Source organism: Manis pentadactyla, chromosome 2, assembly GCF_030020395.1.
Source record: "Manis pentadactyla isolate mManPen7 chromosome 2, mManPen7.hap1, whole genome shotgun sequence".
Taxonomy (NCBI): domain Eukaryota; kingdom Metazoa; phylum Chordata; class Mammalia; order Pholidota; family Manidae; genus Manis; species Manis pentadactyla.
In genome coordinates this window covers 226824101-226841415 of record NC_080020.1, presented here as the reverse complement: position 1 = coordinate 226841415, position 17315 = coordinate 226824101, and the positions used below count along the sequence as shown (strand labels likewise).

The 17315-nt window shown below is 45.9% G+C and overlaps 1 protein-coding gene across 1 annotated transcript in view; it reads left to right on the top strand.

Annotated features, from left to right (window-relative positions):
- The window catches only part of TRIB2 (tribbles pseudokinase 2), a 40058-nt gene extending 23517 nt beyond the window's left edge, over positions 1-16541 (top strand). The window contains exon 3 of the mRNA XM_036881692.2: positions 16189-16541. Within this exon, the coding sequence (XP_036737587.2) occupies positions 16189-16507 (319 nt within the window). The 3' untranslated portion in view covers positions 16508-16541. The remainder of the gene's footprint in view (positions 1-16188) is intronic.
- The last annotated feature ends 774 nt before the right edge of the window (positions 16542-17315 follow it).

Genomic DNA, 17315 nt, shown 5'->3' with positions numbered 1-17315 from the left:
TGAGAGAGTCGGGCACTGCAACATCGCTCTCAACATTCTGTCTTTGTTTTACTGAAAACGAGTGAAACAAAGCAGGTTGTCCCGCATGTATAAAATACAGGGCAGCTATTTAGTTTTCCTTACGAAGAATGATTCTTTTGGCTTGGGAGACCCTCTGGTTTGGACAAAAACCCTCAGTAAAGACAAGTGGGAAGGAAAACAAGCTGAAAGCTGGGGCAATATAAATAAAAACAGCTCTCTATCCCAATACGCACCTTTGTATTTTCAAGAACTGTTCTATTTATTAAGGAAAATGTCACATTGTGATGTATTAAGCCAGTACTTCAATTACGGGTTGACTTGGGGTGACATGTTACATGCTGTAGTTAACATTTATATATATATATTTTTCTTGTTTGAGTATTTCTGTCCCTGAAATAACCTCTTCTTTGGCTTTCCTAGATAGCTTGGTTTGATTTCGAGTGGCAAATGTTTTTTCTTACGGCTTTTCTATTGCTGTATGATACAGAACTCTTTCGGCATAAATATTTGTGTTTCCAGTACCTCAGTTGGATTTTACTGCCTGTACACGTTTTGTGAAATGGTCATGTTTTTGGGTAGGTAACACGTGGACTCTAGGATGTAAATGTTACTTGAATCTGTGCTTCACTAGAATACGTGGCATGTATGTGCAGACCCTGAATGCTTCCGCCTGCTCAGCAGGAGCCCGGCCTTTGCATTCCCAGGAGGGCGGCTGAACCGTTTCAGAGTCGGGAGACAAGGCGGCCATGGATTTGCCCATGATTCTGTTTTGATAATGGCAGATGTAAAGGAGAGAGGTTTTTTTACATTCTGAAGACGGTGCTGTGTCAAGAAGGACCTGTTTTTCTCCCCTCTCCCATATTTTTTAACTATCCGGTAGGAGGAAAGAGCGGTGACATGCATGGTGGGGATCCATGGCCTCTGGTGCTTTGTCCTGTATTTGGTTGAATGTTTTTGTCCTAATCTCTTCAATCAATAAAATTGTGCGTATTTAACTAAAATTCTGGCATTCTGCAAATGCTGATTCTCTCCCATCTGTGGTTTGTGGGCACCGCCTGCCCACCAGCCAGGAACTCATCCATTGTCTGAGGTCTTTGCTCTTTTAAGAGCACTGCTACTACGTACACAAAACAAAAGCTAGTGCGCATCGTGTCTGGGCCTGCGCTGGCTGGTGTAGGTGAACTATCTCACTGAGTTCACGTCCCTCTCAGGAGGTGTGAATTTCATTCCTGGCACAGATGAACTAAGCCCAGAAAGGTGCTCGAGTTGCCTGAGATTAAAGCACTTGTAAGCGAGAGAGAATCAAGAATGGACCCCAAGTCGTTGAATCCCCAAGCTGGTTACTCTATGATGTTAGAGCCCAGAGGTTCTTGCAGCAAGTGTAATAATAGCTCTGGGTTGCCAGGTTTGCCTGGGACTCAGGTAATGCAGCCTTCTACACGATTGCCCAGGAGAAGGAGCATCGGCTACAAACCGGGTTGGAAGCCTCCAAGGAGGAGGCCGCCGACTACCCTGAAACCAATGTCCACCAGCAGCTTTTCTCAGTCAGATTCAGAGTGTCAGAGCTAGGTCAGCAGTCCCATCTGCCATGCACCTCATTTAACAGAAGTATCCACCGCACAGAGAGGGGCAATTCAATCCCGAAATGCTTAGTAAGTGACTGTCATCTCAGCGCAGGCTGCAGAAACAGACGTGGAAACAAAGATGTTGGGCAGAATCAAGTGGTGGGGTAAACACAGTCATGGAGCCCCATAGGAATGGTCCCCCCACCCACCCACAGCACTAGTCTGATCTGTCCTGGGTGGGGTGGCAGCTGAATTAGCCCAGAGAACTGGCTTTGGGTGAAGAAAGAGGGGCAGAGGCACTTCAGGCAGGGGAAGGGCAGGACGCGGCTGAAGCAGAGGCTTTCTGGCCAACTGGACCAGACGTCCGAAGTCCCCGAGTGCCCCTCCTCCACATCACCTTGGTATCCCCAGCAGCGCCTGACCCAGTGCCCAGCAGGTGGACCGTGTGCAGTTAACAACTGTTAACTGGGGTATGTAATTCGTGCGCGGAAATCTACTTCCGATCCCAGGTTTCTAAGAAGCTCATCGTTAAAAACAGCCTGTGCGGGTACTGAAGCCCACCAGTGGCTTTTGCTAGGGTACAGATAGGCTGATTCAATGTCTTTGCTCTTTCACTGCCTGTGATTAAGCAGAAATGGGCCTGCTGCCTAATGAGTGCCTGCTTGAGTTCTGTTGTGTCAAACCTTCGCATGTGTGGTCGAAGGGAGGGGGTCGTTGGCACACACACTCCCAGCCTCTCTGTAATGAGCTTCCACCCCGGTGAGAATGCAGAGAATCAGCAAGCTCCCTCCCTGTCAGTGTCTCAAGGCTTAGCCAGCAGAAATCTTTTATTCTCGAATCCCTGTGGGGAGAGGGCCTTCACCCCTGGCTACTTAATCTGGATCTGGAGCAGGCAAGCGACCTGGGCCCCTGGGAGTGAGGGCAGCGGCTGGGGGAGGTGGCATGCCTGGGCTCTGAGTCTTTAGTCTCAGTATTAGCTGTGACCCAGCGAAACACTTAACTTTTATAAGGACCAAGGGTGGAGGATTAACAGCTAGGGCTTGTCAAGGGCTTAGTCCTGTCCCACGCTGGAGTAGTGACTGTCACCATTGTCAGTCCAGGGAGTAACAGGGCAGAGTTATTTCGACTGGGGGATAGTCTGGCACCGAGAATTGACTACATGCCATCAAGGACAGGGGCCAGGGACCCACTGAGGTCCACCCGCTAACCAAAGCAACTCCACTTTCACAGTTACATGTGTTGTTCAGATGTAGACCTACAGGCACAAAGATGAAGAGGTAAAGGGCCGGCTGCTAGATACGTTTGAAAACTACTGGTGAAGTCCAACTCTTGATAAAGCAACCAAAGTCCAGAGGAACCCAGGGCATTCCCAGAGCCACCCCGAGAGCAGGTAATGGGCCCTGAACTGGGGGCTAAGGGGCAAGGGCTTTGTAAGTGGGAAGCCCTACATGAACTTTGGAGGTTTTGTTATCACCCACCTCCTCTGCCTCCGGCCTTAGGTCCTTTCCAGGGTGGTCTTCTTCCCTGTCCCAGTCCCTCTCTTCAGCGATGAGCTCCATGACCAATCTTTAATGGGTGTCAGATGATGATCTGCAAGAATTATGAATTATAATTAATATATCAAATGTCTAAACTAAAGTGTTCTTACTCATCATCTGTGCCTTCTAGATGCTCTCATTTATACAAGTCTTACAATTGCTCTGTGTGGCAATAGCAGACAAGGGCCAGGTAACTCAACGTGGAGACGGAGTCCCCCACTGAGCCCGTGTCTGAGCCCTGCGGGGTCTGTGTAATTCCTGTGCTGTGAGTCCTGGGTATACACGTGCTGTCACACAGTGAAGCAAACATGAAACAAATACCTGGCCTAAGAGCCGAAGGGAAGGAGGAAACAGGAACCAACATTTAATCCATTGATAAACCTTTCAAGGTAGGTAGTAAGTTTTACAAACAAGTAAATGGGCCTCGGAGGGACTAAGTTAATTGAAGGATGCTATCCAGTGAGCGTCGAAGCCCTTCTGAACCCTGGTTCCAATCTCTAAAGTCACGCCATGCCATGCTGCTAAAGGAGACGCTGATGCCCCTCAGCATGGATACCTAAACACTAAAACTTGGGAGCTGTGACCAGGACCCCCCTCCCACCTACCCTGAGAATGTTCTGTGCAGCTCCCAGAGGCAAGGGACTAGAGGGAGGGGAGTGTATCATCAAAGCTAACGGAAGTTCTCACCTTTCCTGGCCTGAATCACAATTCACCTGCTTTTGGAAGGAAGCCTTTGCATACCTGAACCCCCTTCCTTCCGAGAGAAACTTCTTGTCACCCAGGCTGTTGATGCTTTTGAAGCTCGGCATCTAGATGTAATGAGAAGCAAACAAGTTCGGGATGAGAAGATCTGAGTTCACAGGCCCATTCTGCCACTTGTTTCCTGAGTGAGCTGTGGAAAATCGTGTCACTCACGGAGCCTCAGTTTTCTCATATGTGAAATGGGAACAAAGGGTTTTTTATGAGGATAATTGATTTTGTGTAAGTTTCCAGATTATTATGTACACTCTAAAGTAGTCTCTGTAAATGCTGTTACAGGGACAGATGGCCTAGGCAATACTACATCTTTAAGGTACTAAAATTAAGAGTCCAAGTTGGACTTAAGGGTGAAGGCAAAATAGGACTCAACTAGGTGAGTCGGCCTCCAGTGAGGGATGGGCCCTGGAGTTCCCCACCTCAAGCTGTAGCCACTACCCCAAGTGGGGCTCTTCCTCCAAGTCCCCTCAGAGCTCCTGAGCCAAGAGCCAGGCCCTGAGACCTCAGCTGAGGGGGAGAAGCAGGTAGAGATGGAGGGGAGCGCCAGAGAAAGGAGCCTGGGCCTCAGGCCGAGCCTCCCCAGCTGTTTGTTTCTGACCTTAACCTTACAGATCCTTGGCCCAGACCGCGCCTCCTAGAACCCCCAAGGTGTCATGCCAGCCCTGCTTCATTCACCTTGTGGTGAGCTGTCAACACCCTACCTGGAGGCCCAATGGACCCTGTGCATTCTTCTCTGATGTGGGGGTGGGAGATGTGGCCGCATATGTTTTACTTTGAATATGATGTCCTTGACACTGAGTCTTAAGAAACATTGGTGAAGGGGCAGGGCCCTGAGTCTTCACAGAGTTCTCTCCCATCCTTTAATTATGCCCATCTTAATCAAGTCAGTCAACTCTTGCTCATCCTTGCTGGTCAGCATAATGTTATCAATGTACTGGATCGACGTGATGCTTTGTGCATGTCCAGGTGGCCCAGCTCTCTCCAGACTATGTTGTGAAAGAAGCACAGCTCCAGGCATATTGGCTGATATGTACTGGGTCCATTCCATGTCAGCACAAACTTTTTTTTTTAATCTTCTTTCATGATTTGGGTAAAAAAGCTTGCATTTAGCAAAGCAGTGGCCACCCAGCCCATACCTGAGGCCATCCTAATCTGCTCTAGCAATGATACCATACCTGCTGAAGCTGATGGTCAGCTGAGCTTGTAGCAGTCTACTGGCACTCCCCAGGGTCCATCTGGTTTCTGCAGGAAGCAAACTTCTGTATACATGAGAATCTGAGAAGGACCCTCACTCCTTCACCCTTCAGACTCCTTCGGGTGGCACTAAACACCACCATCCGCCTGAGGATGTGATACTGTTTTCTAATTACTGTCCTGACTGGGGGTGAGGTAGGTGGGTCACTGTTTCAGAGGACTCGTTCGGCCTTCATTACTATGCTAGTCTCATCCCACAGGTCAAGGGCCCAGGTTGGGAGTTAATACAACCACTAAGTATGTCAAACTCTATCACACATTTGGGGAATAGGGAAATGATAGTTGGGTATGTCTGCAGACCCAGTGGATCCCCTATGAGGTGGGCAAGGGTGCTATTTATTACTTGGCCCCCTCTGTCTCCACTCTGCTGTGGGTTTCTGTGTATCAGTGTCAGTCCTACTCTGTGTCCACAGGTCCTTGACATGTCTAGATTTCTTCAGCAATAGTCATCCAAGTCAATGGCTATAGTTCCCTTTGGGAAAGAACTGAGGACTCGTTACGGTATATAGTTGTGGCCTTGCAGAGTCCTGTTCTACTGAGAGGCCAGTTGCCTTTAATGTCAGTGGGTCTGGGTCAGAAAATTTACTTCTAGTTTCCTTACCTTGTCTGGAAACTGGACAAAGTATAGGGCATCTTACCAGAGTCATTGTATTTCTTTCAGTCCCTGATCATCATTCCTTCTTTCTTTTTAACGCCTTGTGGACATCATGGTATTTGTGGTTTTCTGTTTTTGGCAGTTAGTCATCAATACCTGACCTCTGCTGCTTCAGGGCCCCACCAGCCCACCGCTCTCTGTAAGCCACCTCCATAACAGCCTGTCTTCCTTAGCAGTGACCTCTAGAAAGGAGCCATGAACTTAGTGATGTCTATTGCCACTGTGTTCCTGATCGTCTTGGTGGCCTTTGGCCACCGTAAAACACACTCCTCTGGTGGATCTCCTGGCCTCACATATACATCCATTCCAGCATGTTCTCTTCCCCACAGCTTTAATCCCTGTAATGCAATTCCATTGCCCTGTGCATTTTTGTCCTATACTGTTCAAACGTTTGAATCAGCACATTGGCCAGAGTATATATCTTTTCACCAGACATTCTCTGAAAGTTAGAACTAGTGAAAATTTCAGCAATTGGGTCACCACTGTACCAGAAACTATGTGGGTTCCTCATACCACCTGGCCTGGGGTCCTCGAGCGATGCAGCTCCCAAACCCATCTCACCACCTGGGGGAAGCAGGGGTGGGCAGTCCACCCACAGCAACTATTGCTATTAGAGGTGAGGCCCTCACATACCATCTCTCTTAGTTGCTTTCTGGGTCACCCTGAGAAGAGCATGACCTCAGCTTCAAAGCTGAGATGGACCCGGGAGAGTTACCACTGCAGCTCCCACTGAGCCACGCTCGAGGTCCTTTCCCAAAGAGGGTCCCAAGCCCTACCTGCCTGGGCACCCCATCTGGATCTCCAGGGGGGTAGACCAAGGGCATAACTTGCAGGGAAATGTACATTCCAGTCTGAGGATTTGGTTGGTTTCTCCCTTTCCGCAGGCATTGATCACTTCTGTGTAAGATGGGGTGTGAGGCGCGGCTCATGCTCTAAGGAGCTCACTGCCTTGTTGGAGTGACACAAGTTTAAGGGCTCACATTTCCGGAGCCTATGGGATTCTCAGTCCTCTGATCATTCCTCATTAAAAGGAAAAACTCCGGCTTCAGAGGGAACTGCACATCCTCCCTGGACCAACCCACCCACAGCAAGGAGAAACAATGGGTGGTATCCTTCGGGCGGCTTTCCTCTGCTGCCAAGGAAGTGGAGATCTGGAGGGCCTGGCAGGAATCTCAAGCCCCAGTTCCTCCCTCTACCCCGGCTTCAGAGGCAGAGGCCTGGGGCCCTAGAGGAATCTGGAAAGGTGGTCTGGGCGGACTTCCTGGGGAGGGCCTGGAGGAGGTGCAGGAAGAGAGACCCACCCACCTCATGAGTATCGCTGCTATTTTTCTTCTGTTGCCAGCCGTGCTGTTTCCACAGTGTCCTGGGAGGCGGAGACAGGGAGATGGAGAGATCTGCCCTGGGAGGCACTGATCAGCATCGTTTCCCATGAAGACCCAGAGCCAGGCCAGGACCCAGGTCTTTAGACTTCTAATAAAATGCTCATCTAACTGATCCAGATTTGGTTTAGGAATTTTAAAATATAAGAGCCTTATTAATAATAAAAACTAACATGTACCTTATGTCTTCTATGTACCTTATTACACTGTAGAGTTACCATTTTAAATACTTGCTACTCAAGTGGCAAAAGAATTTAAGAATCACCCAGTTACGTCCCCCATTTATATGAAGTTGTGGACACCGCAGGTCAGGGAGAGAAAGAAATGTAACAGCCGTTCTCACATCATCCTTCAGCACTCGGCTCTGCAGTCACCTTCCTTCCAGGGGCCCTGCCCAGGGCCCTGCTCCACTGCTGGACTGTGGACTCCTCGAAGGCGTGTCTCTCTGGTCCCGGGGACCCACATGGGTCCCAGCACAGAGCCAGCATTCATCAGATGTGTGTGCAATGACTGTGGACCTCGGGGTCAAGCCAGAGCCACACACCTAACACAGCTCCTGGGAGCACAGGAGGCTGGTAGGAGTCTTGCAGCTGAGATAATAATGCCAAGGCAGGGAGGGGGACAGCAAGGGACAACTGGTGAGCTGGAGAGACTATCCTTTCTAAACATTACCCACAGTTTTCTCCATTACATAGGAAGCTTTGTAGTTTTTTAACATATTGACGCCAGCTGGCAGCCGGGGTGGTGTACACAGTTGCAAATACTGAAGTTCAGCCGTTGAACGTCTTGAGACTCTTCACACCATTTACGGGACTGAGAACTAGCCTACACGGGCTTCTCGAACGGGCTCCGTGTTACATTCCCCGAACCTTCGGATGGGATCTGGTAAATGGCTGTCCAACAAGCAGCCTTTGTGGAAAGAATCAGCACGAGGTTGGACAGACTGAGGGTCGTCCCAAAGCCGATGCAGCTTGATTCTTTTTTACCAGGGATGTAATGCTGGACATAATTTAGACGCTGTCTCAATGTGAACAAGATTCTTTAATATTATGTTTACAGCGCTCACTAGTGTCGGTGTGAAATCTATCCAGATACTTGGAGTAATGGCCTGGGAAGTTCAGTCCAATGTAAATAAGAGGCCACTCCTGGTAGATAAACCTCCCACAGGACCGCGCTCCGTTGACCAAGCTCAGCGATCTCGGCACCCCACCCACACAGCGAGATTTTCTGGTTCCCCCCTACAAAAGTTTATCTTCACTTATTTTCATGATGAGGAGACTTTATTCAGCCTTACTTTATGTAGTTACTGTATTTTTTCGAAAGCATCTTTCTCATTTTCTAGATATAGACATTCTGTGTTATTAAATAAGCTTTTTAAAGCCACACATACAATGAGATTCTGAGCTTCCCCTTGTGAGCAATGCCTGTGTGGGTCCTGACCCGCCGGAGCACCAGAGCAGACCCCTGGACTCAGTGACCCAGATTTGAGGCCCACAGAGACTTCAGTGGCCTTTGGCAGTTAAAAGGTAAGTAGAATGCATGAGAGATGAGAAAATCAGGCTCAAATTCCAGGACTGCTGGCTTCTCAGTACATGAATTTGCACTTGCACTCTCTAAGCCCAAATGTGATTCATAAAATCAGAGTATTGATGACTAAGTTGCTGATTTTCAACATACTCTGTCAATGGAGCTAGCCTGGTAGGAGTGGTGGGTGGGAACTGCAGACGTCAAGGGCAGACCGAGCGCCAGGTTGATCAGAGGCCCTTGTCTTGCCCTTTAGTTTGAGCTGTTTAGTTGCAGATTGTCCTGAGATACAGTCTCAAAGGTGTCAACAACCCCACTGGCTTACAAATGCCTTTCCCAGGGCCTGGAAGTTGCATCTTTGATAGAAGGCAGTTTTGCAGTTTTGATCCATAAAGGCTAGTGACTCAGTTTCCCTGGGGTTGACTACCTCCCATGGCACAGAAGTACCAACAGCTCACGTCTGTGTATCCTGGGGCTGTGGGGAGTTTCTAGGGTTAATAACATTGCCAGTCATATTGATAATATTCCAGCTAAGTCATTGCATAGAGATCTTACCCATATTCACACATTGACTTATGTCATTCCATCTCTTTCTTGATATTGATATACATCTTGAGGATAGAAATCAAAGGAAAAAAGGGTAATGGAGGAAAAAGTAAACAGCCTTAAAATCTAGGGTGATCATCTTCAGGATCGAACATAAATTTAGTTATGACTTGCCTCTACCTTCATTTCTGTCATCCCAGTTTCCGTTCCTCCCTCCCTTCCTTCCTTTCTTTGTGTACTTATTCACTCAGGCATTAAATCTGCAAACACTCCTGATAACTTTTTCTGCATCGTGCATTGTTCAGACAATGCAGGCATGAAGGATGTGTTATTCTTGCCCATCAGGAGCTTAGGACGTAACGGGGAGGCTGACAAGAAGCTAGACAATCACAATGCTCCTTGAGAATTGCTGGGATGTGGCTAAGTCTGAGGAGTTATAGGGCCACTTGATCCAGTGAGGGAGCAGTAAGGGACAAAAAGGAGGACTCACTGAAAAGGAATATGGCCAAATGAAGTCCTGGAGGATGAGTAAGAATTTGTAGGGCAAAAAGCTAGATAAGTACCTTCAGGGGGCGAGATCAGAAGGCCTCTCAGTATGAGCACGAGGCCGTGTGTGTTCCCGGCTGCTGCTGCCCAGAGCTAAACAAAATTGGTTATGAAATGCACCGTGTCTGAGTAAGTACAATATATTAATTCATCATCTGAGACACACTTCTGTCATCAAATTCTGAAAAACTTTTTCTCGGGTGTTATTAAGAGCCTACTGTGATACGATAAGCGAAGTGTGCACGACATAGGTGCACTTTCACCTGATTACATCTTATAGTTTCTTTAAGGTGCCAAGGAGAGTGTTCTCGGCATTGAAATGGGTGGCACACCCTGCCAGAGAATCTAAAGCTTAGTGAAGGGAGACAGTTCCATGAGGACTGCGGGCATCTAGGAAGACTACCTGGAAAGATGCCTCTACATTTGAGCCTTAGTGGCTTAATTAGGATTAAAATTTCCACAGAAAGGGATTATGAATGACTTTTGTTACTGGGTTTGTGGAGAGCTAGGCCTCAGCGTCTAATTTTGGGATGCTCATATGTTTGTAGAACAACCCAGAAACACAACCCAGATTGGGAAGAATCAATGCAGGAAGGTTTAGAGCAAAGTCTAGCCCCTGCTGTCAGCTCATAGGGAAATAGAATTTGGTCCTCTTAGGCTGCTTTTCCTTCTGTATCCCATGTCTAATACAATGACCTGCTTCCACCAACACGCACAGTTTATATTGCCAGTATTATATCAGTTGGAGAAAGTAATTTCATCCCATTTTATAGAGAGTTTATTTTCTCACATTTACTCAAGAAAAATATAGCTTCACAGGTACAGAATAAGGGTTGAAAACACAGGAATGGAGTAAGATGCTCCTGGTTCTGCCACTTTGAAGTGGATTGATGTTGTCTAAATTACTCAACTTCCCTGTGTTACAGATTCTTCATCTGTAGTCTGGGGGTAATACTACCTGCCCACATGTCTGTGGTGATACTTACACCATGTAAGAGATGTAACTATGGCTTCCTGTTATTAGATGGCCAGTTTCAGTCTCACTGTCTTAGATGGCTTCCTATGAACCCAAGGAACTACCTTTGGGACAAAGATTTGTTTAGTGGAAGCATGATTACCAGCTGGCAGCAGATGAACCCATGGTTTTCCTAGGAGATCTCTGGCAGGCAGTCTGTATGCCCCATGTACCCAGTAGGCCTTTCCGTAGCAAAGTGCAAAGGGTGTACTGGGCTGGGTGGGGCCAGGGCCAGGCTGGAGGTGACCTCAGGTGTCCCCATGCATAGCAGTTAAATCACTCAGGAAAGATCCTATGGAAACAAGGATGGGAATGCCAGGAGGTGTTGCAATCTTATTTTGGAGGGCTCATCTGCTTAGTATTATAGTTCCCCTCATTTAACCCTCAGAGGTTTTGGACTCTGTCTGGTGTGAACATTTTTTTCTGTTTAGAAAGAGTTCCGCTCATTGCTCATTACTTTAGCAAACTGCACATTGGGAGAACTTGTTTATCCTGCTAAGTGAGTCATCAATATCCAGCTCCATACTAAGCTACAGAATGGATCTCAGGGCTCATCTAGCTCACTCCCCCATGCTACCAATGGGGAAATGGAGGCCCAAAGAAGGGAGGGACCTGCCTAGAATCACACCATCATGAGCCTGTGCCTAAGAAAAGAGTCTCCTGATTTCAGGTCTGGTGTGTAATCTGCTAAATGCAACAGACAGCTACAGAGTTTTGGAGGAACTAGGGAGAAAGGGAACCCTGCTAGATACCATAAACATCATGGCCAGATTAACTCTCTCAGTAGCTATGGAAGAAATTCACATTTAAGAAGAGGAATAAGGCACTTAGTCAAGGAGATAGAAATAGAAAATAACTCCATCATTCATACTATATTAAAATTATTTGTGCATTTACTCCCCAGCCACTGCACTAGCCACTGGAATATGGGAGAGAACAAGACAGATAAAGCCCTGCCTGCACTAGGTTTGCAATCTAGATAGCACTGGAGTTGAAACTACATGTGGTTTTAAAATTGGTTACCTGAAATACTAGGGTCCCAGAGAGATGCCTCAAGGTCTGCTAGAAGACTGCAAAGGGCATCGAGCTGGGTTCCACATCTCTCCTCCCTGCTCACACCCACATCCACTTTAGAGGTGTCACTTCGTCTCTTTCTCTACTGGGTCTTCACATAAGGTTTCATTTGAAGACAATATTCCTTTGATTAATTCACTAAGTTGAATCATGCTGCCCCCTATTATTCAGAAAATTTCATCGGCAAGTGCAAAAACCACTCAAATTATATCGACAACAGAAGCAATAGAATTTGTTAGGAATTTTTGGCTACATCAAGTTTTAGACTCAGCAAGGTCAAGAAGTTCAAACATGGACAGGGCTATCCTCCCTCTGTTTGGCTTCAAATAAATCTAGATCCAAGAACTTAAATATGAATTTCAGGAATTGCTCCCTCTCTCCTCTCTCTGTCTGTGTCACCTCTTGGCTTGATTATTCTCAATCCACCTCCCAATAGTGGGTTTCATAACTGTTGGCAACCCCAGATTTATAACTTCCAGCAGAAAGATACACTGCCTCTCCCTATATACATACAACCATTCCAGGGAAAAATATTATTGGTTCTACTTGGAATATTACTACTCCAAGAATATTATTGATCTCTTGCTTACCTCTTAACAAATCTGCTGAGCCAGGGGCATATGGATACTCTTACTGGTCAACCAGTGCTCAGGTGCCAACCACCACAGAGGGGACTGGACACTGTGATTGACAGTCCCACCAGCATCAAAGCGAATTGCAGAATCTTTTCACAGAAAAAAGGGATGAGAATGTGCAGTGGGAAAACCAAAGCTATGGTCTCTCAGTCTATTACAGCCTTGCTTTCTCTTCAAGTTGATATAAATACATTTCCTCATAACTTACCACCTTATTCTACTTTTTAAAATATTGACTAATTCTAAAGATGATTCCAGGCAGCTCAAAATAAAGCATAGGAAAGATAAAACTCAAACCCCTGATCTCAAGTCAAAGGCAAAATGGAGTTATCACTGCACCATTCTTTGATGCCTTGCTGGGAAAAGACAGAGACACAACAACAAAATCCTCAGCCTGTGTTTCTAGCACACCAGTCCAAAGAAGGCAAGAGTGGGTGCATCCTTCTCATCGTCTAATATTAAGATCTAGTTGCCAAGGGGTAATAGATCTCTTCTAACACCAAGATCTGAGTTTAGTTTTTATAGGCACTTTGTCTATCGGCACTCATGATAGATATTTTTGTTTTTAAACCAGCAGATAATCCTTCTACCCAATGTCTACAGTCCTGGATCATTCTTTTCTAAGCCTTTTGTGGAAAATAAATAGAGCCAGCATCTTTTAAAGATGCTATTCAACTGAGAGTACCATGCTCCTAAGAGACTTGGAAGGTGTTGAGGAAGAATGACTAAGTGTGGACCGTATGATCAGTTCAGATGTTTGAGAGCGACAGGAGGGACCTGCAGTCACTACAAGGGAGTCACCCTCAGCAAATTTTGGTATCAGCGGTAGTAATGCTGGGTGAATTATTACTGCATTATCCTTCTACGGACAGGAAATGCAAAGAAGAAATATCTCTGTTTTCCAGGTAGAGGAATACATGCAAATTCTACAAAAAGGCAGAAGGAGCTTAGTGCACTTTAAAATTGAGAACCAGGCCATCTAGATTCCATTTCTGGCTCTGTCCTTATTTTCTTTGTGGCCCTATCAAAATCCTTTCTTACTTAGACTTTGTTTCGAAAATCTGCAATACAAGGTTTGGTTTATAATGATTAGTCAGATTTCTTCTAACTCCAAATTTCCATATATAGACCATATTTTGAATAATACAAATTCTAGAAAACTATACCTATTTGATTATTAAGTGACAATATTGTTTTACACATGTAGCTTTGGAAATTGGTCTTGTTAATTGGCAGTAAACTCTCATATTTCCAAAATACTTGTTTTTCTGAACAAAAGTTGCATTTTACTGAAGGAGATTTTCACTGTCTCTTGTTTTTTAATAACTTACTGTTTATAAACAGCCCTCTTCCTTAACATACAAAAAAAGTGAAAGGTTCAGTTTCCCTAAAGACATATATATATATTTCTTCCTGTGTAGTTTCTCCTTATGACACGTGCTTAGATCTGTCAGTTGCCAAAGAGACTTGTTCCATGTCACCCTGCTTTGCAAGAGGGCTGGCTTCCCCTGCTTCTGAAGAAAGAGCTAGAGACCCTCCATAAGATCAACGTTGAACCTTGGAAGGTTGGTTCCTCCGCCTACATGACAGTGCCTATGTGAAAGTGGGGAATAAAGGCTTTACCTAAAAAACATTGACATTCTTCTCTGTGTCCTGCCAATAAACAAATTATATAAAACTGCTAATTCCGATATGCTGTTTTGAGATTTGCAATACCCTTTTGTACATATTATTCACAGGTCTTCACAAATGACCATGCAAATGGGCACTGTCCATCACGTTTCCTAGATGAGGCAGTGGAGGCCCAGATGGTTTAACTGGAGTGCCAAGATGGCTAGTGGGGAAGAAGGGGAGCCAGGGCCGTAGTCCAGCTCTCAGCCACCCGCTGCCAGAGCAAGGCCTAGACTTTAGAGCCCTGGGACTCAGTGTCCCCACTGGCAAACCAGGAACCATAACCCCAGTCTACCTGCCTCAGAGGTATGAGTGTGTTCTGAGAAAACACAAATGTCATTCAGTTCTTACTAATATCCAAGTCTTTCAATAGCTCAGAAATATGATCAAATATCAAAGATCTGAATTTAGCAACTCCTCAAGTCAAAACAAACCAAGCATATACAAACTCTGCCTTCTCCTAGGAACAAGGTCGTAGTATGAAGCCCAGAGCCAACCTAGGAATCCGTCCAGTGGGACATGAGGAGGGGAAACGAACTTTATAATTTTGGTTTGGTTTGGGACTCCATTTGCAAAAAGGAGTTGCTTGCAACAGAGGAGAAACATTTTTGTGGATATAAAAACTAGAGACGGAATAGGAAAAAAAAATTATAAATTTGAAAATCGTACAAAAATAACAAATGAATAATTTACAGCTTTTCCTTCGCTTATTGAAAACATTGGAACGTGTTCTTACTCAGTGCAATCCCTGAAGTCTCTTTCTGCAGCTTAGTACTCACTTAGTCATCTTGATCCTTTTTTTAAAGACAGTTATTTGGCGTCTGTCGCTCCTGGCTTTTCATAAGACACCATCTGAGCACCGCCTGTATGTTCCTGTCACCCTGTCACCTGAGCTTTTGGCCTTCAGGGGCGGCATCTACTTGCCTCTGTTCAATTTTTCGGACCCCACCTCTGTCTCCCAGAACCTGTGCCCTGCTGTCTTTATCTGCCACAGGAAGCTTATGGGAATTCCTAGCCCCAGACCATCATCAATTTCCCTTTGATTCTGCCCTTTGAAAATCTCCAAGTCTCACTCCTCTGACCCAGAGTGTCGACACCTTACATTTTTTGATCCCCGTAGTTTACACAGTTTACAGATTTAGAAAATAAAAGTATGGGACACCCAGTTAAACTTGAATTTCAGGTAAGTAAATAATATTTCATATCAGTATACCCAGTATATATGTGTGATCCTACACTTGTGGGGGAAGTGGAGTGGGAATCACTAACTCCATTCTACAGAATAGAAAAGTGACCTCCATGAGGGTGAAAGAAATCACCCAAGATTCCACAGTGGGGAAGTGATATTGCTGGAATTTGAACCCCGGTTGGCTGAGCTCAGAGCTCATGCTTTTCTCACTGCAACACTCTGTCTCCATTAACTAGAACAGCTTATTTTATGGCCCTTGACAGTTTCCAAAACACTTTCAGAGGTATGATCTTAATTAATCTTTATAGGAACCTTTTGAGATAGGTGCCACATTTCATTGTTCTAAGACACTATTTCTTTTTTTTTTTTTTAACACTTTAACATCTCTGATTTTAGGATGTATTTTATCACCAATAGTGTGTCAGTCTAACTGGGAGCATTTTGTTTTCTTTCTTAGAAGTGCAAAAAGTAGTGGTATCTTGGATTCAATTAGAGGGAGCGTTACTATGTATTTTCTGTAATGGAGGAAACAGGTTCAGTCACGTCTGGTCTCTAGCCTAGGGTGACAGACACTGTAACTAAGCCTGTCTCCCTGACCTTCTACAACCCTCAGGTTGAAAGGAAATTATACAGACTTCCTCCTCAAGACACACAATGGAGCCCAGGTGGCTTCGGTGAACTATGCGGGTACTGGACTTCTAGCAGGAGGGCGGAGGTGTGTGACCCTCTTTCCTAAGTTTCTGTGTAAGCTTAGAACTTACAGACTGGGCAGGAGAAATGAGGGAACTGGCTTTCCCCCCCCTTTGTCTCACTCTTCCAGGAGGAGCACCGCAGAAGAAACCACAGCTGGCTGCAATATCACACAAGTGAAAGATTCTGAGAAATGGGAGACGGAAGCTGCATCGCTAGTCATCCTGTGCCTGGCCCTCCCAGCTGGAGAGTGTGCCTGCCAGCAGGCGAGCCGCCTGCCAAGCCTGAGTCCTGGCCTGGGTGCTGGTGACTCAGCGATATCACCACGGCCACCACACTGGAGCCTCCGTCCGCAGTCTAGACTGTGCTGGAGACGGTCATGCTTGACGCTGGGCCCGCATTTCCCAGCGTGTATTCACAGAACCTCATTCCAAGTGTTGTATTCTTAGGCCCAAAACAGCTAGTATCAGGAGGGAATCTTCATTAGATGAGAGAAACACATTTTTAGGGGAAAAAAAGGAGGAGAAGGAGAAGGAGGGGTAGGAGAAAGGGAAGGATGAGGAGAGGAGAAAGATTATGCATCAATTATAAGCTGCCAGGTCTAAGATTGAATTGATTTACCCTTTCAGGGCATAAGGGGCAAAGAGGCATCTGCCAGGAAGATGATCATTTCAAAAGAGACAGTTTAAAGGCTATAGAAGGGAAGGCCCTCCCACATGGTCCTTCCTTGAGAGAGAGAAAGCTTATAACTGGAGTTTGTAGGAGTCTAATGTACAGCCGGGCCACTATAGGTAACAGTGCTGCAGCGTGTACTTCAAAGTTGCTAAGAGAGTAGACCTGAAAAGTTCTCACCACACACACATAAATGTGAACTATGTGAGCAATGGATTTGTTCATTTACCTTACTGTGGTAATCATTTTGCAATATACACGTGTATCAAATCATGTTGTACACCTTCACCTTATACAACGTTAGACGCCAATTATATTTCAATAAGGCTGGGAGAACAAAAGTGGGGGTTGGGTGTGAAGAGCTTATTCTGGATCAGAAGCCTATCGCCAGCTTGCCCTCTGTGTTGATAAAAAGCAGAGGCGTTGTACTTTCCTAGGCCCTCGGTAATGAATCCCATCACTCAAGCCTCACATCAAGCCAATGGGTCAAGGTGAATGTTCTCATTTTAGGGACAAAGAAACAGAGGCTCAAAGACATAGGCAGCCTTTCTCAAGCTGATAGACTCTCGGGGCGGAGTTGGGAGC